The sequence below is a fragment of the Pteronotus mesoamericanus genome, unplaced genomic scaffold, assembly GCF_021234165.1.
Source record: "Pteronotus mesoamericanus isolate MK-2021 breed Mesoamerican mustached bat unplaced genomic scaffold, CSHL_Meso_final contig_74, whole genome shotgun sequence".
NCBI lineage: Eukaryota > Metazoa > Chordata > Mammalia > Chiroptera > Mormoopidae > Pteronotus > Pteronotus mesoamericanus.
The window spans coordinates 4,358,658-4,381,418 of NW_026555247.1; the positions used below are offsets into that span (position 1 = coordinate 4,358,658).

The 22,761-nt window shown below is 43.3% G+C and overlaps 1 protein-coding gene and 1 long non-coding RNA gene across 2 annotated transcripts in view; one reads left to right on the forward strand and one right to left on the reverse strand.

Annotated features, from left to right (window-relative positions):
- Positions 1 to 22,761, forward strand: part of COLEC12 (collectin subfamily member 12) — a 199,174-nt gene that overhangs the window by 168,649 nt on the left and 7,764 nt on the right. Inside the window, exons 6-9 of the mRNA XM_054583425.1 lie at positions 9,757 to 10,245; positions 11,192 to 11,328; positions 12,403 to 12,512; positions 20,219 to 20,364. Of these exons, the coding sequence (XP_054439400.1) occupies positions 9,757 to 10,245; positions 11,192 to 11,328; positions 12,403 to 12,512; positions 20,219 to 20,364 (882 nt within the window). The remainder of the gene's footprint in view (positions 1 to 9,756; positions 10,246 to 11,191; positions 11,329 to 12,402; positions 12,513 to 20,218; positions 20,365 to 22,761) is intronic.
- On the reverse strand, positions 11,307 to 18,256 carry LOC129078624 (uncharacterized). The gene is made up of 3 exons (XR_008529990.1): positions 18,179 to 18,256; positions 13,316 to 13,505; positions 11,307 to 11,631 (listed from the first exon to the last, which is right to left on the reverse strand). It is a non-coding gene; the product is annotated as an uncharacterized LOC129078624 (long non-coding RNA).

Sequence of the window (22,761 nt, forward strand, 5' to 3'; positions counted from 1 at the left end):
GATGGATTTGGGTCAAAAGTACTTACTGCTGGCTTCCTGGTACCCAGCCCTAGAATTAGTCTCAAGTGTCGCCAACAGCTAGCTTTCACTCATTTTTTAATCCACATTTATTGAGTGTCTGCGATATGTCAACCATGCTGCTGAGCACTTGGATAAATTGTCTGTTTTCAGTGTTGCATCTCTTTAAGGTAAGAACTATCAGCAGCCCCCATTGCAGGGGAGGGAACTGAGGCACAGAGAGCCTGAGTAACTGACCCAAGGTAAGGATCTAGTAAATGGCAGACTGTGGTAAAGTCAGCTCTGTCTAGTTCCCGAACTCATGCCTCCAATGGCACCCTGCTACCCTGTGATGACTCAGAACAGATGACGTATTCAGGGAGATACAAGAGAGTTTATTTGCAGGAGAGCAGTTGGTTAAGGCTTCAGGAAGGGATTGACATTTGACATGGACCTTGAAAGATGCACAGGAAGGCTGAAAGGACAGAGGAAAAAGCAGGACAGGGGACAAAGCAAAGTGGATCAGGCAGGGGGCCTCAGCTTCTGTCATTGCTGACCCCATACCCTCTTGATACACTTCTTCAAAACAGACTGCTTATGTGAGGAACCTGGAGAACAGGTATTTGAAGGCATAGAAGCAGACTGGCCAGTTGGCGAGAAACAGTGGTTTAAATATCCCTCCTTTATAAACAGGGAGTTTCTTCAGCTTTCCAGAAGCCTGTCTAAAAATGAGGTCAAGAATCAAATTATGCTTTAGAATGATTGCCAAATAATATCTATTAAATTTCCTTTTAACTTGTACATTCCTTTTCACCTCAGTGAAACAATCTTTTTCATGTTGTAGGTGTTTAATAAACGTTTAATTAATTTAATTAACTGTGTCCTGGATGGTGTGGCTCAGTGGATTGAGTGGTGGTCTGCGAACCAAAGGGTCTCTGGTTTGATTCCCAGTCTAGGGCACATGCCTGGGTTGCAGGCCAGATTGTAGGGGGCATGTGAGAGGCAACCACGCACTGATGTTTCTCTCCCTCTCTTTCTCCCTCCCTTCCCCTCTCTCTAAAAAATGATAAAAATAAAATCTTTAAAAAAATTAATTTAATTGCAGTCAAAGTGGATTTTTAGAGAAGAAAAATACTCCAGGTTATATTACTCTTTTTCTCTGTCCTTCCAACCTTACCACTCATGGTTCTAAAATCAAGTCTCCAAGATTTTGGATGGCACTGAGAATAAAAGCAGTTTCTCTACCGTCTGTTAAGCACCAGCAGTCTTGCTGGAAAACAAATTGGAAAGTTATCTCAGGGGTAGGACACAGGTCTGGGCCCTTTTCAAGGACCGCAGTTTGGTTGCCAAAGCAGAAACAGCACAGCGATTTAAAGTCTTTCGTCCTCTTTGAACTGCTTGGTTAGAGGATTTGCATGTTCCAGGCTCCTAGCTCTGGAGTTTGGAGAATACAAGGAGGTTTTGTTGGCAGTACAAACATGGGCTGCTCAGAGTTCATATTCAGGCATTTCTGGAACTTGTGATGGCTTTATCAGCAACGTGGGTATCCTGGCATTTCAGATGCTGAGCAGGAAGCCTGCCACTTGGCCTTGAAAGCAAATCTCAAATTTGCTTCTGTATGGGCATCACATGTGCCTCCACAGGTAACATAACTGTTCTCTCAACACTGAATTCAAGTTGTTACTGCACAAGCTCATAAATTCTCCCACATCATTTATCCCAGTGTTTTCATTTTTAAGGCAGTAAAGGTAGCTTATATTTTTTCATTTTATTTTCACTTCAACAGCCACCTAATAAAAGATTCAAGTAATACCCGAAAGCCTGGGATCATCCAGATGCTAATAAAATGATACTAGTGCCCTAGGTCCTAGAGGAAGATAAACGCCTGGCATTAATAATCCACCTTTTATGGGGATCCATTGCTGACTTTTAACATGGTTTTAGCTCTTCTTCTCAGTGATTTTTCTAAAAGAAATATCAAATGTTTAAGTTTTAATGAGCAAAGTATTGTCTTAACGAGGAAAGTCTGTGACTGGTTGAACCCCCTTATGTATGGCCCACCTGGCCCAGCATCTGAAGGCAGAGAGCCAGCTTCCTGCTCTAGCTTCCCGATGGGTTTCCCAAGGCTGGGGCAGCTGTTGATGAAGACGCTGGTAACCATGTTCATGCTAGGATTTTATCCACAGCCATAAATATTAAGCCTTATCTTAGACAACCTATTTGTGATGGATATAGTGCTTCATATGAAAAAACTGGTTTTTTTATGCTAACCCAGCTAGGAAATCCATCACAAGAATGATGTTAAACCTTTATGAAAGGCAAAAACTTGTATCTTCTCCCATTATCTATTCCCTTCACAAGATCTGGAAATTAGCATCTGTTGACTATGGGATACGTGTTTTTTGCTCTTCTTAAAATAAGCCACAACTTCTGTGTGGAGTGAGTGGAGACGTTCAAGAAGCACTTTCAGTTCAGAGGGAAATAGCAGAACACCATAAACTGCCCTCCCCCAGAAACAAATGAAGATTAATGAAAAGCTGTCACCCAGGTAAGGGAGGTCTTGGTTTCATGTCAGGAGAGGAAGAGAGTTATGTGTCCTTGGGATTCTGTCGGAAACCAGAGGAAGGTGTGCTGAAAGAAATACAGCTCCCTGCCATATTGGTCTGTCAGATCAGGGATTCAAGCCTCTGAACAGTCACTATTTCATTCGTGCAGGTAAACTAATTTTCCATAACGTGCAAGTATAGCACCCAGATGTGAGTGAACAAGAAACACTAATTATTGGCAAAACTCATAGATTAAGCATAAAAAATTTCTAAAGCACTTGAGTTTAGAAATAGACCTTTTTCATTATTTGGGTTTTTTAAGGCTAACCATGGAACATAAAACAGAAGTAGTTGAGAAGATAGGTTACTTTTATTTTTGCTGTTACTCTAAGTAAATTAGAGTTTTGTTTTGTTTTGACTTATTGTCAGTATTGTTCCACCAGACTCTTCCGTAATGCAGCGTCCATCATTGGAAAACACAGGTGCCACCTTCCCCACTGTTAATCTCCAGGACGCTGTTTTCTTAACTACGCAAAGGAACTAAGTTACTTTTTTAAAAACTGTCATTAATTGATTTTTAAAGAGAGAGAGAAAGAGACATCAATTTGTTGTTCCATTTATTTATTCATTCATTGGTTGATTTTTTTTCATGTTCCACTGTTTGTTTTTTACATTTTAGAGAATATTCTTTATTTTTAGTATGCATATATATGTGTATATTCATAAGCTTTTTTTAAATTTTAATTTCTTGTCAGTTTTGCTTTTTTAAAATTTATAAATCATTTATTCTATTACAGCTGTCTCAATTTTTCCCTCTTTACCCCCCTACACCCATCCCACCCCCACCCCCACCCCCACAATCAGTTCCCACTCTGTTGCCCATGTCCATGGGTCATTCATACATGTTCTTTGTCTAGTCCCTTCCCCTTCTTTCCACCATTGTCCTCTTTCTCCCTCCCCTCTGGTCACTTTCAGTCTGCTCCACGTTCCTGTACCTGTGGTTTATTTTGTTAATTAGTTTAATTTGTTGAATAGAGTCCAGTTATAGGTGAGATCATATGGTAATTGTCTTTCATCAACTGGCTTATTTCAGTCAGCTTAATATTCTCCTGTTCCATCCATGTTGTCGCAAAAGGTAGAAGTTCCATCTCTCTCTCTCTGTCCTTCTTAAATGCAGATTGATTTTATTTATTTTTTTAAATGTCAGAGTTAATTATAAAATATTTTTAAAAATTTAAAAATTATAAAGTCTCAGCAATTAAACCAACATGACGCCAGCACAGAAATAATCAAGTAGATTAATGAAATATAATGAACATTCTAGAGGCAAACATATATATCTGATTGCTATATGTATGATTAAGTTGATATTTCAAATAATGGGTAAAATAAGGCTTATTCAACAAATAAGGTACATGGACCACTATTACTTGAAATAAAACAAATATAGAACCCTATTTCACACATTATACAAGAAATATTCAGGTGAGTTAAAAATCAATATGTAGAATCTAAGGAGTTTTAGAAGAAAATAGAACTAATATTTTTCACGACCTGAAGTAAAATATTCAACCCCAGAAGCTATAAAGTAAATATTGACAATATGACTATATTAAACATTTAACTATATAGTAATATAGATATAAAAAAAGTTAAAGGACAAGGAATAGAACAGAAAAGTATTTGCAACACATCTAAAACATGGTTAATAGGTTTTGGTTTTTTTTAGGGAAAAAGTTCTACAAACCTTTAATCAATAAATAGATGAAGAATACCAAAAGGTATTTAAAGTTTTTTTTTAAAAAAATAATAGAAATAGGCAACGAATATAATAAAACAGGTTTAGTTTCAACAAATAGTAAAGGAACAATTAAAATAACATCATTGTCACAATCAGATTAATGAGTATTAAAAATATTGGTAATATCAAGTATTGGCAATTCTGAAAGGAACGGGGTATTCATAGAAACTTTCTTCATCTTAAAGCAGTTCCTTTAGCATATTTTGCAGTGCTGGTTTGGTGGATGTGTATTCTTTTAGCCTTCTTTTGTCTGGGAAACCCCTTATTTTGCCTTCCATTTTAATTGAGAGCCTTGCTGGCCTCAATTGAGAGCAGTCTTGGTTGCAGGCCTTTGCTTTTCACAACTTGGAATAGTTCTTGCCATTCCCTTCTGGCTTGCAGTGTTTCTGTTGAGAAGTCAGCTGCTAGCAGTATTGGGGCTCCCTTATGTGTTACTACCTCTTTCTCTCTTGCTTTAGGATTGTTTGTCTTTGATATTTGACATTTTAATGATGATGTGTCTTGGAGTGGGCCTCTTTGGGTTCATCTTGAGTGGGACCCTCTGTGCTTCCTGGACTTGTGTCACTTTTTCTCTCCTCCAATTATGGAAGTTTTCCATCATTACTTTTTCAAACAGGTTCTCTCCCTTCCTCATCCTCGTCTCCTTCTGGTATCCCTATTATACGGATATTATTACGTTTCAGGTTGTCCTGCATTTCCCTAAATGCCTCTTCATTCTTTCTGAGTCTTTTCTCATTTTCTTGCTCTTTCTGGGAGCTTTTTTCTACCTTGTCCTCCAGCTCGCTGATTCGGTCCTCAGCTTCATCTAGCCTGGTTTTGGTTCCTCCTACTGTGTTCTTCAATTCAGAAACCGTATTCTTCATTTCCCATTGTCTCTTCTTAACAGTTTCTATGTCCTTTTTCATGCTGATATAGTTTGCAGTAAGTTCCTCATAGTTTCCCTGTAGTTTTTGGTAATTCTCTCTGAGCTCACTGAGCTCATTGAGCTTCCTTAGAACTGTTGTTTGGAACTCAATATGTGATAGTTTACTTGCCTCTATTTCATTTAGTTCTCTTTCTGGGGATTCCTCCTTTCCCTTTGAGTGGGGCGTATTTCTTTGTCTTCCCATTATTTGTGAGACTCTTCTCTTTTGCTTCTTCTCCTTAAGTTGATCTGTCTTGATTTCCTAACTTAGTGGTGTGAACTTCTATGGTTGGAGACCGCTGTTTTTACTTTCCGGATCTGCCCCTAATGATCTCAAGATGTTGTCCCTGTCTGACCTTAGGCAGTCTGTTTGAGACTTCCAGGAATCTACTGTCTGTGGCTGTCTCCTTCAGCTGTTAATCTATTCACTCTGCACTCAGCAGGGTGCCTTAGACAGCTCAGGGCAGGGCAGAGTCCCTAGTAGGGGCAGCCTTGTTGGGTCCTCTCACACTGCTGCATATGGGAGAGGAGTCCGCACTGGGATCCCGCCGGCTACTCTCTCCATTCTGTCCCCAAAGCCTCCATCCCCAGTCTCTCCTCAAGTGTTGCCAGCCCTCTCTATGCCCTCTTTAGCCAGGGATCTACTGTCTGGGACTGCCACTCTGCATTCAGCAGGCAGCTTAGACAGCACAGGGTGAGGTGGAATTTCACCTGGGCGTGGGGCTATTGGGTCCTTTGATGCTGGTGCCGCTCAGGGGGTGTGGCCTGTGCCTGAGCAAGATGGCTGCTGCTGCCATATGGGGGATGAGTCAGCACCGAGATCCCACCAGCTACTCTCTCAGTTCTCTCCCCAAAGCCTCCTTCCCCAGTCTCTCCTCAGGAGTCTCTAGCCCACTCTGCCCCCGCCTTTGCCGGAGACCAGGGTAAGTGGCTGCAAATGAAAATTTGTGTTGGCCCTTTAAACAGTTCTTTGCATCTTCAGTCACCTGTCTCTGGCAGAGAGCAACCCTGCTGCTTTTCACAGCTGGCTGTTTTCTGTGTACATTTTGGGTTCTGGTGTTGTGGGCTAGAGATCCCCACTTTTGGTTTAGACCCCACTCTTTTCAGGGGGATCCAACCGGCCGTTTCAATATCCTTCTGGTGCTGCCACTCATGGGCTCCCCACCCACCTTCTCAGGTCTGTACTGCACTCCCTACCAATTAGATTGTGCTAAAGCCAATTCTTCTGTCTCTGAGGTTACAAGGCTCCTCTCTCGCTCTTGTTCAGTTGTTTGTTCCAGGTGATTTCCCCACAATTTAGTTGTAACTCCAGGTTTGTCCTGGGAGGAGGTCAGTGTGATTTCCACTCACTCTACCGCCATCTTGATTCTCCTCCTCATTGGTTGATTTTTGTATGTGCCCTGACGCGGGATCAGTCCTGCAGCCTTGGCGTATTGGGGCAATGCTCTTACCAACTAAGCTACCCAGCCAGGGCCTAAGTTTTGTTTTTAAAGGAGCTAGATCCAGCAGTGAAAACCCACCTTCTCAATCTTTACTAAATGCCCTAGCCTACTTAAATGAGCCTCCTTGGGTTTAAACAGAAAAAAAAAAAATGCTGTGATTGAGGATGAGGAGACATCTGGATCAATTTTTAAGTGTGAGTAGAGTCAAAAAAGACAGATGTCCCCATGCTCATTCATTCTACAGTGGCAGGCAGGATCAATCCGACATGTAGATTGAATGGAGCTGTATCTCTTAGAATAAATGACACCAGGCCAGTAACCATTCCCCAAAAATCTCTCCCTTCTCATCCCTCCTGAGGCCCAAAATGTTGGCAGTAGTGCCCTGGGCATCTTGACCTGTAATGTGCATTGATTTGATCAACACTCAAGGAGAAAAAACTTCCATCTGGAGTGGCCTGGGAGGATTACATGGTGGGTGAACATGAATTTTCCAGAGGCCTATAGGCAAAGGAAATTCTAAGAGAAGAGAAGAGTGCAAATGTCCCGCAACGAGATGGACTAAACAGTGAGACCAGGTCGTGAAAGCCTTTGATACCAGATGATCAAGTAGGGGCTGAATATGCTGGACCAACTGGAGATCAGAACTGTGTGTAAGGCAGACAGATATGGGAAAATGCAGAGTGGAATAAATAAATGGACAGGAATTAGAGGTAGGAAGGGTAATTGAGTGGTGACCATAAAAATTTACCAAAAAGACAGAAGGACAGGAGTGAGAGAGAAAGAGAACACCCACACTAGGGTCCTGCTGAGTAATAGGAAGAAAGAGACACTTGTGGTGATGTAGTATGATAAGAAATAATGGAAGGTGGACTTAAACATGCCAAGTTGGGGTGCTTGCAGGACATCCCAGGGACGATGGACCATCCGACTATAAGATGGAAATATGGACCCAGATCCTAGAAGAGCTGGTGATAAGGAGGGGGCAACTGGAGCAGGTGGGCAGAAGCCAATGAGTTGAGTTAAAGGAGAGGGTGCTTCATCCCAAAGTCCTAAAGTCTCCCACTTATGGAGCAGAAAATCCTAAAAGGAATGCACTGAAGCTCGTCCTAGCCATTAGGCTAGGGTCCTGTAAAAACTCTTACAGCTTGGCAGAGGGTCCTGCCACTAAATCCGTGAGTGACATCATGGTAGCTTCAAATAAGGAAAGCTCAGTGCAGCGCCCAGGTGCCTGCTAAGGGAGAGCAGCAATGGGTGGGTTGGACTCGGGGCCACGGACAGCATGAGGGTACCATGCTGTCCATCAGGGCCTAGGGTGGGAGCAGGGCAGAGGGCACCCTACAGAGGTGGGAAGGGCTGCTTCGCAGTTCTGCCCTGAACAGCTGGTGGGGGAGTAGTGGTGTAGGGGACAGAGAAAACTTAGGGTGGGGAGGCCTACCCACCCTTCATGTCCCCAGCACCTCCACCCTTACAGCCTGAAAGGCTTTCTGCTTCTGTACAAAGAAAGGGTGTGGGCCTCTCTTACTCCTTCATGTAGAGTAGTGAGGTCTCAGAAACTCTAACGTTCTGGAGAGAATATTTGAGAACACTTATTTCAACATGAGAAGATCTGAATTCCTGTCCCAGCTCCACTAGTTGATTGGGGTTGCCCATGTCATACCTCACTAGGTGAATAGCTTAGCTACTTAAATGGGCCTCCTCAGGTCACAGGTATCTCTGTCCTGAGGAGCTAAGTAATCTTGCTTTGAACAAAGAGCTTCACATCTCAGGCCCTGAGTGTCCTCAAATGTGCTGAGGGAGTAATATGTCATAGACAAAGGTAAGGGTGACATAAAGGATGTGAAAGTATCTCGAAAACTGTCATTCACCATACAGAACCTGATTGTGGTATGTTTGTGTGAAGTTCCCTGTCAGCCTTGAGAACTTAAAACAGTCCTATTAAGTGATCTGCTTTATGGGATGAACAGAGATGAGCAGATATTTGCCTCTCCACCCTGCCCCCTGCCTTTTTCAGGGAGAACTGCTATTTCTTTTGGTGGAAAATGGTGTCTTTTTTTCCTCCCCTGCCAATTCAATGGTCCACCTATTTTTCCCCACTAGCCCACCTTCCCTACTTGCATTATTAGACTAACAAACTGGAAAAGTGAAACTATTCCTCCCCAGTTCTGGCCCGGAGAGCACTTTCCCACCAAGACCTCCTGTCACTCTGACCTTGTCGCATGGATGATGAACAAGGCTCAGCCCTAAAGACAGTAGTGTCCCCACAGCACTGGTAGAAGGAACAGGAATGCCAGGTAGGATGTAACAGAGAGGAAAAGGCCTCTCTGGTGTGGTCTGCAGGGCAGTGCCTCTCACCACTTCACTGCTTTTTTTTTTTCCAGTATAATTCAACTCTTAGGTATCACACAATACCTTATATGGTGCTTGTCATATAGCAGGTCGTTAAGACTCGTAGATAAAGAGCAGGCTGACAGCTAGGGAGAGGGGTTGGAATGTAGAGGGATGGAGCAAAAAAGAAAAAAAAAAGAACTCATGAACACAGACAACAGTGTGGTGATTGCAGGGGTTGAGTAGAGGTGGAAGAGGGTATGGAGAGATAAATGGTAATGGAAAAAAATAAAATAGAATAAAAACAAATAATAAATGTCAAATAAGTGGGAAAAAAGAGGAAGTAAGTAGGAGGGAATCTTGATCCCAACTGCACCATTTTTGCTGGAGACAAAATGGTCCTGATTGAGTAGGAGACCCCAAGTCAGTGGTCTGAGCCATGCTGCTGCAATGTCAACATGAAGTTGTCCCTTCCTCTAAAACATCAGTGGATACTAGAAAGTTGTATGCCCTTCAGATATATTTTAAATGCTTGGAGCAGGAGGGGTGAACTCAGTGAAGAAACATTTTTTGTTAAACAGAAAAATACTGTCAATAGTAGCATGGTAAAACAATAAGCAAGCCTTACTGTATATATCTGGCATGTCTAGATGTTTTTAAACTGAAAGTTTTAGAAGAAGATAAATTTTTAACTATTACTCACAATGGATTTCATGTTGTATCGTTTCTATTATGTTTTAGGTCCTCCTGGCCCCAGGGGTCCAAAAGGTGACAGAGGACAACAGGGCCTCCCTGGACCCACTGGCAACAAGGGACAGAAAGGAGAGAAGGGGGAGCCTGGGCCGCCTGGCCCCACCGGTGAGAGGGGCCCAGTTGGGCCGGTTGGCCCCCCCGGAGAGCGAGGCGGCAAAGGCTCCAAAGGCTCTCAGGGTGCCAAAGGCTCCCGTGGGTCCCCCGGGAAGCCTGGCCCTCAGGGTCCCAGTGGGGACCCAGGTCCCCCAGGCCCCCCAGGCAAGGACGGACTTCCTGGCCCCCAGGGCCCTCCCGGCTTCCAGGGACTACAGGGCACCGTGGGGGAGCCCGGGGTGCCTGGACCACGGGGGCTGCCAGGCTTGCCCGGGGTGCCAGGTATGCCTGGCCCCAAGGGCCCTCCAGGCCCCCCAGGCCCATCAGGAGCAGCAGTGCCCCTGGCCCTGCAGAACGAGCCGACCACAGCGCCTGAGGCCAATGGTAAGCCTGTGCCCTCCCTGGCACCAGGGGGCAGGGCCAGTATGGGTGCTTGTGGCTAGGCTGGCCCCAGTGTGCAGCTCCAGGCTTCCTCTACACCCCATTTTATTTGGTAGCAAAGGTTTCATGTGGGGGAGGCAGTGTGACTCAGGTACAAATGTTTCTCTCTCAACATAATCAGGTTCTCTAGCCCTTGTTTATTTAGCTGAGTCCAGCCCTTGGGGACAAACACATTCCCAGACTTTTCCTTCATGAAAGTCTAAGAATAGCTACTCCCAACCCATCCCGTCCCACTCTGTGCCCTTCACGTGGGGACAGGTGTCCCTCAGTTAACATGCAGGTGGCACTTTCTGTTACTGAAGTCCAGATTCCATTTCTTTTGAGAAGGTATTATGGTAACTTCTAGTCTTTTCATAAATAAACCTTTGGTAAAACCCAAATGCTGGGTTTGCAACCAAGCCTATTTTTCTCTTCTTTGACCCACACCTAATTCCAATTGATCTCCTCTGGTGCAACTTGAATCATCTTTGCCATTCTGTGAGTCCGACTGGATTCTGGGTTCTCCCATCTAGTTGTCTATAGGTTCCATATGATTCCAGACTGACACTGAACATCTGTGTCTGCACTGCCTTTTATTGTTGTTGCTATTATTTCTGTCATTGTAAATACTAACCCAGATGTAGAGGAACAAAGACCCAGAGCAGATATTTTCTAGATTATGTGGTTTTGACTCCTGTGTCCTCTGCAGTCCACTTCCCTGTTCTGTCCTTGTTCCCGGCATGTCCATGAATGTCAGTCATGGGCTCCGCACTTGGACACAGGGGCTGCTCCTGGCCTGCAAGGGAAACAGGGCTGTGGCTGTGGCTGTGGCCTCATAAACACAGCTGAAGAAGGCACAGTGCTTTCCATGTTTGCTTTTAATCAGTGTTGTAAACCTTTGCATTCCTAGGCTGCCCGCCTCACTGGAAGAACTTCACAGACAAATGCTACTATTTTTCGGTTGAGAAAGAAATTTTTGAGGATGCGAAACTTTTCTGTGAAGACAAGTCTTCACATCTCGTCTTCATAAACACGAGAGAGGAACAGGTATGTTTGCGGCATACCTAGAGCTGAAGAAAACTATAATTTAGGGATAGTTTACATCTGGAAATTGCATGCTTACTAGGGAGTCAAAGATGTCAAGAATTCATGGTCATATAAACACAGAAGGCTGCATTATGGAGATTTGGGCTTTATCCAGTGACAAGAAGCATTCCTAGCGTGGGAAGTATATCTTCTTGCTTCCACCTGGAAGATTGCTCAATCAAGCCTGGAGGGGTGTGGCTCCTCCCAGCGGCTGTCGAGAGAGTAGTAACACAGAAGAGAAACCTGCAGGCTGGCACCAGGCACCTGACGAGAGAGTAGCAAAGACGCATGAGTACCACGGGGCTGGAGTGGAGTGTAAGGGACCAGACATATGGCCCCACCAGAGTCAGGAAGAGCAGAAAAGGCCATAGGGATAGAACCCACATGGGAAAAGGATGGTGACTACTCACTGGGCCCTTACAGTGTGCCAGGCACCGTGCAAGGTATTTACTGTTTTAAACTCCTTGCTTTTCCCTAAGTATCTCCAGCAAGCTCACCCCTGAAGACAGATGCTCCCCACAGTACCTGCCTGGAAATTAACATACAACCAGGTGCATGGGCCTTAGGATATACAGAGCTGGGCCCAATCCCAGCTCAGCCACTTATCTTCATTACGTAGGTTGTTGTAAGGCCTAAAGACACAATGCAGGCAACACACTGGAGGTAGCACCTAGCCCAGAGGAAGACCTCAATGATGTCATGCATTGCTGTTACTGTTGTAGAAGAACACAGGAGGGCTGGGTGGTAGGAGGGGTGGAGCCTGGCTGAATTCATTGAGTGGTCTGGGTGATTTAGAGGAGTTATAACATTGTTGAAATATCACTCATGAGTTTATAAGAGGAAAACTATCAAAGTCCCCAAACAGTGCAAACAAAACAAGTACAATAAAAAGAGAACAGCAAAAACAGGGTAATGTGCTGACAAACATCCTCTTTTAAAGTGTCCTTTTTTTCTAAATATTTGGGGCGGGGGACGGCGGTGCCCAGACATCTGTTCCAAGAAACGCTAATGCACCATCTCTGGTTTATTGTTCAGCAATGGATAAAAAAACAGATGGTGGGGCGAGACAGCCACTGGATCGGCCTTACTGACTCGGAGAATGAAAACGAATGGAAGTGGCTGGATGGGACCATTCCAGAATATAAGTGAGTGCTCAGAAACTTCCAGATGGGTGGTCGGAATCTTGCTGTTCTGTTTTTCACCTCTTGCTGACTCCCTACAATTTTTTTCTTAACAACATTATGTCCTAGATACTCCTCACACTGAGGAAGCTCCTGGTACCAGTCGTGTATTTCTATGAAGGGAAATTGTGGTTGGGACTATATATACTGTAGAGTTTTTCTTTTTTCTTTTCATGGAGTGAATTTTTTTCATTACTGTGAAAAAAAAAAATCAGACCCATAAAACCACACAGTATGTACTTGTGGCCTAAATGTTCTTTTTAAACGCTGCTATGAAGGAGAAGGAAGCCCAGACCGCCTCAGGCACATTCAGAGTTCACCCCAGCCATGGTCCTGACATAGGCTGGGGAGCTGCCTTCCGGATAACAGCATCCGTGCTGCTAAGCTCATTGGTCCTCTGGCCAGAGCATGATTATGAACTACAAGTTTACAACTCTCCTGCACATGGGAAGTTCAAGTGCATTGTGAACAAAGGTGTTTGTGGGATAACCATCTCTTATAGGTTTGACGATTCCCTGAGTGGTCTGATGTGACCAGAGTTCTCTAAATGCAGCAACAAAGAATGGAAACATGTCACAGTGCTTTCTCAGAGCCCCTGGGGGTACAGAAGTCTCCACATGCCCCCTCCTACCCCCGGTGTCCTCCCAACCTAATCCTGCTCAAGGGTCTGAAATATCACTTCTTCTTCCTACTCCTGCTTTGCCTCTGATGGAAGTGAAAATAGGCAATAAACTGTACCAAATGGAGCAGAATTTACAAAAACCCACCTCTGAACTCCTTCTTTTGCTGAAGACAGAGAAGACAGGCTCTGCCTGCAGAGGTGCGAGTAGGTGTGAGGGCATCTCAGCATCAGCGGCACGTCCCGAGCAAGGAGGAGACGACAGCACCCATGGCACCAGGAGAGGAGAAAGCAAGGGTTTCAGGTCTCAAACAGTGTCACGGGCACTGAGGCTGGACCTATAAGAGTCGAGGAGCAGGAGTGGGTCAGAGTGGAGGGGCCACAGCCACATGGGTTGACAAACAGGCTTCTCTGTACTTTTAAATTCTTCATGTGAAGAACATGATTAGAAGATATAGATGGACCAGAATAAGGCCATCTCTTAAAAAAAAAAAAACTTTTTTTAAGTGACCAAAAGTCAAGGGAGAGCATTTGAAGATTTTAGGTCTGCTGAAGGTGATCCTCAGATTGGCCCCAGGACATTGGCATCAGCCTTTGGTCCTGACAGATATCCTGTCTGCCCCTCTCTGCACCTATCCATGGGGAGATGAAGTGACACTGCATCGTGGTCCCTGGGAATTGGGCTGTCAGCCAGAGGAAAGCACCTAGCAGGGCAGAGGTGCGCTTCAGGAGACTCAACACAGTGGAGCAGTGGAAGTGGGTATGGGAGGCAGAGATGAGTAAAAGAAAAGGTAAATCTATGGCTTTGACAGTTGAGAGTGCCCAGGTCTTTTTTTTTTTTCCCCCTTTTTTAAGGGAGTCAGAGGGGAGCTGAAAAAAAAATAAAAATCGGTCTCCTCCACTTTTCTCACAGCCATAAATGCAAAAAAAAGTCTGGATTAGACTCACTAAGAAATTCAATCTTAAACCTTCCTCAGAGAAAAAAAATGGACTGGCTCATGTGGAATGGACTGAGGAGAAACATTACTGTCTATGCCAGCTCTCCCAAAGTGGAACTTTTCTCCTCTTCCCTGGGCTCCAGCAAGAGTTATGTGATTTGGAGGGAGAGCACCAGCATTGGTACCTGAGACCTGAGAAGGATTACATCATCAGACACCTTCCCGGGACTCTGTCTGTCCCCAGCCACAGCCACCCTGAAGCCTCCTGCGAGTCTGGCTCCCGCGTCAGCCACAGCACAGACTGTGCTTCTCATTTTCCACCCAAAGGAATACATATACATGTAAAAACCCCCAGGATCAAATTTTTAAAGCAAGAATAAATTAGGCAGACATACTATGAGGCCTCAATAACTGAAGGCTAATTCAACTCGACATAGAATAATAAACATTGCACAAACTAGAAAGGCAGCCAGTGAAGTGAGGAGAGAGAGCACATGCCCTGGAGTCAATCGATGGTCTGAGTTCCAGGCCTTGACCGAGCACTCAACAGATGCGTGACCTTGTGTGGGCTACTCAACCATGTGTGCTCCCCATGTCCTCATATAGAAATGAATATTATGAAAGGACCCACATCGGTATGTGACTATTAAATAATATATGTAAAGCATTTAGTGCAGTACTTGGCCCATGGGAAGTGCTTAAGAAATGTCACCTGATAGTATTGATATTATTAATGCTAATACTGTCATAATCCTCACTACTTTCATACTGGTCAGTAATTACAGAATAATACTACCTAGCATTTATATATCATACAGTGTCCTGATTGAGATGCCACGCACAGTCTCTCACATACCATAATAAGTTTGTAAAGAAGACTGTTTCCTGCCATGCCCTGGGATAGGGCCTGGGAGCCAGGCTCTCAGGGGGTCTCCCACCAGTATGAGTCTCCCCAAATACTTCTCCGTCTGCTCAGGCTCATTTTCACCCTCCTCCTCTTTGCTTCTGTGGCCTCCAAGTACTGGTTCATTGCCTTCTCTTTCCCCTGCCACAAATTTCCTTCTACCCTTTTTACACACACACTCCTAAGCCCTTTTGAAATTGTTTCAGGGTTTCGCATTTACTCTTAAAGAGGAAATAGACAAGGGAAAAAGGCTCTCCTCTGCCTCTGGCAAACTCTCTGTGTTTTAGGCTGATATGTGGGTGAGGAAAGCGAGTGCTGGAATAAACAAACAGAAAGCAACAGTCACATGGAATGGATGCCAAAGGCTGAGGGCACACACAGATCTCAGCTAAGGTTTATTTCCAATAAAGCATATGACCTGGCTCACTGACTGTCAGGACCAGCAGTTGAGGAAACGGATGGCATGAGAAACCATGTGTGATGTATCAGAACAGTGCCCAAGACAGGGTTTTCAATGCTTTAGGTCCACAAACCAATACAATTCCAAAAGAAAAACTGGAGGGCTGCCATGACATTGCCAAGATTTTATTTGACAACTATGGACACGAGTTTTTAAAATCACCTATCAACAAATCTCAGCATTGAAAAGACAAAGATAAAACCTCCCGTCCTTTTCAGAAGACAGCGCGCGCACTCGCGCGCACGCGCGCTCTCTCTCTCTCTCTCTCTCTCTCCCATTTTTCACCTTTCACCACACACCTATGAAAACTTCATTCCAGACCAGCACCTCTGACTGGAGATTGGGATCCACTGGGCCCCAGCCCTGTGGTAACGCTCAGTGAATTATCCTGGGGCATCCACTGTAAGCCAGCCTCCTGCTGGCCTGGAGGATCTTTGCCAGAATGTGTGGGCAGCAATGTGAGTGAGAGGGGGTGTTCTTCCACTTATGTAAAAAAATCTGATTTCCAAGACCACAATCCAGAAGACATATATACCAACCCTAATGGTGGACATAGCAAAGGACAGGACTTCAAAGGAGATTTCAACATTCTTCCCTCAGTAACTGATAGAACGAGTAGAAAAACAAGAAGGGAAATGGTAGGCACAGCCAACTAACTTGACTTCATGCACATTATGGAACATTTCATCCAACAACTACAAATATACTCTTTTCAAGTGCTTATGGTACATTCACCAAGATAAACTATATGCTGCACCCTCAAACAAGTCTCAATACATTTATTTTTTTAAGATGTTTTTAATTTATTTTTTAGAAGGAGGGGGAGGGAGGGAGAAAGAGAAGCGGGGGAAACATTGATGTGCCAGAGAAACATCAATCGGTTGCCTCTCACACAGTTCCAACCAGGGACCTGTCCTGCAACCCAGGCATATGCCCTGACTGGGAATCAAACCTGCAACTTTTTGGTTTGCAGGATGACACCTAACCCCCTGAGCTACACCAGTCAAGGCAAGTCTCAGTATGTTTAAAAGCAATGGAATTATACAGGATATGTTCTCTGACTAAAACAAAATTAAATTAGAAACAAAGAACAAAAAAAAAATAGCTGTAAAATCCACAAATATTTGGAAATTAAAGGACACACATCTAAATAACCCATAGGCCAGAGGAAAAAAAATCACAAAGGAGATTTTCAAATGTTTCAAACAAAATGAAAACACAACATGTCAAGTTTTTTGGGATGCAGCTAAAACAGTGTTTAGAGAGGATTTATAGCTTTAAAACACTTAGAAAAAATTTTTAGGTTGAAAATCAATGATGTAAGCTTTTACTTTCAGAGGGTAAAAGAAGAAGAACAAATTAATCTCACAGTAAAGTAGAAGGAAGGAAACAATAAAGAATGGAAAGCAATGAAACAGAAAACAGACAAACCAGAGACAATCAGTGAACCAGGAACATATCAAAGCTAATCTTCTGCTCTTGATGGAATAAATGTAGGTACATCATTTGACAGATGTGCATCACTGTTGACGTCACTGTTAACAGAGGTCATCTGTTAGCACAGGGCAATCAGACACAAGTGGGATGTGTAGACTCTGTCCACATGTTCAGGGCAGAACTGTGAGGTACCTTTTAAGGCCTTGCCTGCCCACCTGGCTTGTAGAGTTGCCCACCTTAGGACACCAGAAATGTGATACTCTTCCTGAGGGTTTTCCAAAACACAATGAACCTCCTTTACTCTTGCCCACTTCTTGGTCCCCTGTACAGAATACCACTTGGTGGGAGTATGCTGTCAAGTTATGAGTAACAGCTCTCACCTCTACATCACAAAGATAAAACATGGGTTGCCTTTCTGTCCACACAGACTGTTCCCTATAATATCATATAGTGCAATTTTAGATCAGAGAACCATAGAATGGTGAGGACCAGAAGGGAACCCTCTGGTCAGTGTCACCTAACTCAGTAACTCTGGTCCATGCCTCATGTGGCACTGGCTTAGATCATGAGAGAGAAGGCTTCCACTGGACAGACCCCTATAGCTGGAGAAAATTCTAGAGCAAAGAAACACTTCTCACTAGTAAGATTTTCCTGTTTTGAGGCCAGGCTGTTACCAGGATAAGTTTTTTGGCCATGAGGCCTCAATCTTGTGGTCAATGAGAAAGTTACTAAGTTGTAAGGTTGGAAGGGGTGAATCCCAAGAGTGAGACTTTGTGTTCCGCCTCCATTAGGATCAGCCCAGAATCCCGAGGCGGGGGGAGAACATCACACCCACAAGCTGATGTGCTTGTGTGTTTCCAGCTCACTGGAACAGTGAGTCCAAGTGCTTCCAAGGCCCCTGGTGTACTTACATTGTGGGTGTGTCGCTACCCAACCACTTCTGTAACATGTATATTGTTATGAGATCCAGGGATTTCCAGCCTTGGCCTCTGCTGTTCTTTCCCCAAAGTCTATCCATGAATGAGGTTGTGCTATTTAAGTTGAGTTTTATCTCCAAAATATGTATATTCTGTTTATCTAACATGTTCTATTTTATTACAAGCATGCACGCTGAGAGGGTTTTAATAAATCACTCCATGTGATTTTAGCTTTTCTGAAGAGATGCTTCAAGACTTCGGGTGCTCAGTGTACAGGGCAGATTGTCCCTACAGCCTGGCTTCAGGCTACTCCATCACAGAGCCACACTGGTCCCACTTCACTCACCCTACTCACCTCCATAGAACTGCATTCTACTTTTAGTCCTGAGGGAAATACTGTGAGTCCTGTAGGTGAAGAATGCCAATGACCTGGGGCAACAAATGGAGACTGGTGATAAGAAATTACCTTTGATATTAATTATCCTTTTGTCTAGTCTATAAATCTCTTTTACCTACTTAAAATGACAAGGAAATGCAAGGGGTAAATATTATGCAGGTCTTCTATCAGAAATCACATTTATATAATTTCCCAATTAACTGAGAAATAAAAATTATCAACTGTCCCATCATTATACATACAAGAATCACAGATTTCAAATTTGGTAAACAAAATTAGAATCGAGTCCCCTTACATTACTGGCAGAATAAACAAAATGTACAGCCACATGAGCAGACAATTCAGGCATCATTGACATTCCCAGACAGGTTCTGCAAGGTGGACAGAAATGCACAGAAAAGCATCCACGTGAAAGTAAACTGATTTTCCTTCCAACTTCATCTCTCTCTGGCATGACTGCGGCAGTTTGAGATTTTTAATTCATTTGTTTTTCATGGGGGTTTTTTTGTTGTTGTTTTGGTTTTTTTCTTGTTGTTGTTTTTTGCCCGGTACATGAGTTCTGCGAGAGGGCTGGGGCTGTCTATTCTCTGCATTGCTGTGTTGCCCTCACCTTAAACTATCCCTGACCCAGAGTAGGTGTTACGTGGATATCTGTTGTATGAAAGTATGAATGAGTTACTATTTTTAACTCTTTCTCCTATCACCCCATTTTTACTTTCATCAGTTGGCATCAGTTTCACCTAAATTACCTTTTCATCACTAGTTTTATTTAAGTAAGGTCACATCACTTTTTTCAAAAATTCCCATTAATTGTACATTTCAACTGTCCTTTCCCACTGCCCTCTGATTTTGTGGGTTTTATTGTCAAAAGATGTAGGGCAATTGGGCTCTTATCTTCACGTGATCCTAGGCCACACTGATGGAACAATGAGTCATGGTTTATGGGAAGTGCCTCCTGCTGCAGATGTTCTTTTGGACCCTCCACGTAAGACAAACTTGTCCTCTCAGGTGGTAAACACAGGCTTCTGTGGAAGACCTGCTTCTTAGAGAAAATTTACTTTCCAGTTTTGAGTCTTGGAAGCACATCTAGCTTATTGCATGGAAATAGAATCAAGAACAGCAAACATTGGCAAAGTGGTGATTTGGGCAGCGACATCCAAGTTAAGAAGCACAAGTGAACTCATCCTAAAGAAAACTTGTTTTTAAGAATCTCTCTTCCAAAAAAGGCAGTGAAATGTATGAATCATTTTCAGTAAGATTAAATTACTATTTCTTTCTAAAACAGTCAACCATCTACAACTTAACCAGAGAACCATAATGAAGTGTTTGTAATTGTAGGTTCTTGTAAATGTATATCAAGGGTCTCTCACTTTCTCTGCCTGACTCTTTGACTTGTGACAGAAGCAGGGTATCGAAATGTACAAAAACCCCTCTGGGTTCTCACAAGAATGTTTGCATGTATCTATCCTCAAAATGCATGTACATTTACTCAAATATTTACACGCATGCCCAGAAGTCAGCATTACCTTATAAACTCGAACACTTTCATTCATCTAACTGTGTTAAAGAAGGATTTACCCCCCTCAGCATTGTGATGTAGCAGCTCAAAGAGTTGATTTCACTGTGACAGAGGTTTGACAAAGAAAGCCTTGTAGGGAGATGCTGCAATACACACGACAGGCATACCTTGTTTCTAGACCACACAATAAAGCAAGTCATAATCTTTTTGCTGATGAAGGGTGTTGCCTTCAATTTGTAAAAAATACAACACATGTGGAGTGTAATAAAACAATGCAGTAAAATAAGGTATACTATATTCTGCAAAATAACTGATTCTTATTCTGAATAAGAGTATGCATGGATTTTTCAACAATGCATTTTCATTCTAGGACAAATGACATTCTTCGGTTTTGTGTTTTGTGTTTCCCTGCTGCTTTGGGGTAAAGAACACTTCTGCATGACCCTGAAAATAACATTCAATTTCTGTTTTGTTAAAAGAAATTGGAAAGCTGGACAGCCAGATAACTGGGGCCATGGCCACGGGCCAGGAGAAGACTGTGCTGGGCTGATTTACGCTGGGCAATGGAACGATTTCCTGTGTGAAGACATCAATAACTTCATATGTGAAAAAGACAGGGAGACCGGTAAGCAGTAAAGGGGACTTAAGAAGGTGCTGCAGAGTTTATATCCTGTTAAAGGATAAGAGGACTCTGAATCCAGTCCTGCTTCTGTCACTTTCTGGGTGGGCAGGTTATCAGCCTCAGGGGAATAATGATAGCATCCTCTCAATGAGGTTGCTGTGAGGACACAATAATAAATGTGCCTAATATGCAGGAAGGGCTGAGTAAATGTTAGACTAACTGGCCTGGGTTATAATATTGTCACTCAATTGTTCTTTAACATGGCACCAATGTTACATCTTTTTCATAGAGTTCCATGCACAGTCAATTCAGGTAGCCAAGCACTTAATTCCACATGTATTTATGGAGCATTTACTATGGGCCAGATGCTCTGCTAGATAACAGAGGGATATATTCAGTGCCCTTGTAAGTTAATAAGCCAAAAAGGCTTTTAGAGGTTTTTCTCATTTCAAAAGATACTTATCAAAAGCTTCATTTAATACATGACCTTCTTTAGAATATGGCCTCTTAATTTTTATCATCAGAACTAGATTTAAAAGTTTATAGGAAGAAGGACTGAATGCTAATCGGTAGAGGGTTTCTTTGGGGGGTAATAAAAATGTTCTAAAATGTGATTAGTCTTAAATTGTACAACTTTGTGAATAGTATAAAAACCACTTTAATTGTATACTTTAAATGATATGTGAATTATATCTTATGAAGCCTTTCTAAAAAAAAAATAGTTGGTGAGAGACCTTCAAGGGCAGGCACTAACTTTGTACTCTCCCTCTGCCATGCTGCTGAGTGTCAGTATCTTTCTAAAGGGTACCTCAGTTTTTTGCAGCTGCTGCCCAGAGGACATCCCTTGACCACCTAGTTCTCGTGGCCAGGAGAGCTTACATTTCTGAGTCTGATGGGGCTGTAACAGAGGCAGTTCTTGGCCAGCTACCACCCACACCCAGGGCACAGCACACACAGCAGAATGAACTACAGCCCCAGTCTTTCTGTGAAAGAGGCCTAGTTCCTTGTCCTGGAGCTTTGGCAGGGGGGACAAGCTTCTGGTTTGGAGCACACCTAGGGGACTACTGATGCCAGTGGATACATTTGCACACTCCCTCTGCCTCATTAGCATCTCCCAGACAGGAACTTGTACACTCCTCTGGTGCCCTGATCTTTGTGACAACTGCTCAGGAGACACTTCAGGTCACCCATCTCTGGGGGCCAGTGGGACAATACTTGTGGTCCCACAGAAGTGTATATATTTGCATATTTTAAAAGCTGCTGCCTAAGGATGTGACTTCCAATCAGTCTGAATCTGGGTGCTGGGGGAGGTCCTCCGCTTTGGGACACTGACAGGTCTTGAAACTGCCTCAACTACAGGGGGGGGTCACTAATTATTATATAGGCTTCTTGGACAATCACAAGGATTTGAAAAACAACCAAGAGCTAGGACAAGGTTCAATAAGGTTCATCTCCTCCACAAGGCTACTCCTTCAAGACTGGCAAAGGTGGCTCTTTTACCTAATGCATAGAAACCAACATAGAGAATCAAAGTAAATGAACAGAGAGACACATGTTTCAGACAAAAGGACAAGATAAGCCCTAGCTGGTGTGGCTCAGTGGATTGAGCAGCAGCCTGTGAACCAAAAGGTTGCTGGTTCAATTCCCAGTGTAGGGCGCATGCTTGGGTTGCAGGCCAGGTCCCCAGCAGAGGACACACCAGATGCAATCACACATTGATGTTTCTCTGCCTCTCTTTCTCCCTTCCTTACCCTCTCTAAAAATAAATAAATAGTTTTTTTTAAAAAGAACAAGATAAAACTTCAGCAAGTCCTTAATGAAATGGAGATAATTTACCTGATAAAGAGTTCAAAATAACAGTCATAAAGATGCTCAACAAACTTGGGAGAAGAATGGATGAATGTACTGGGAACTCAACAAAGAAATAGGAAATATAAGAAAGTACCAAAAAGGAGTCATAGAGCTGAACCATACAATAACTGCAATGAAAAATATACTAGTGGAATTCAACAGTATACTAGATGAAGCACAGGAGGGGCTCAGTGAACTCAAAGAGAGGGCAGTAAAACTCACCTTTTCAATCAGCAAAAAAGGAAAAACAGAATTTAAAAAAAGTGAAGATAGCTTAAAGGACTTATGAGACCAGTGGACCAATGTTCATATTATAGGGGTCCCAGAAAGAAAAGCAAGAGAGAATGGGACAGAAACTTATTTGAAGAAATAATGATTGAAAATGTCCATAACCTAGAGAAGAAAACAGACATTTGAATCCAGGAAACCCAGAAAATCCCAAATAAGGGGAACCCAAGGAAACTCACAGCAAGACCCATTAAAATTAAAATGTCAAATGTTAAAGGAGAGAGTATTAAAATTAGCAAGAGGAAAACAACTTGTTCCATA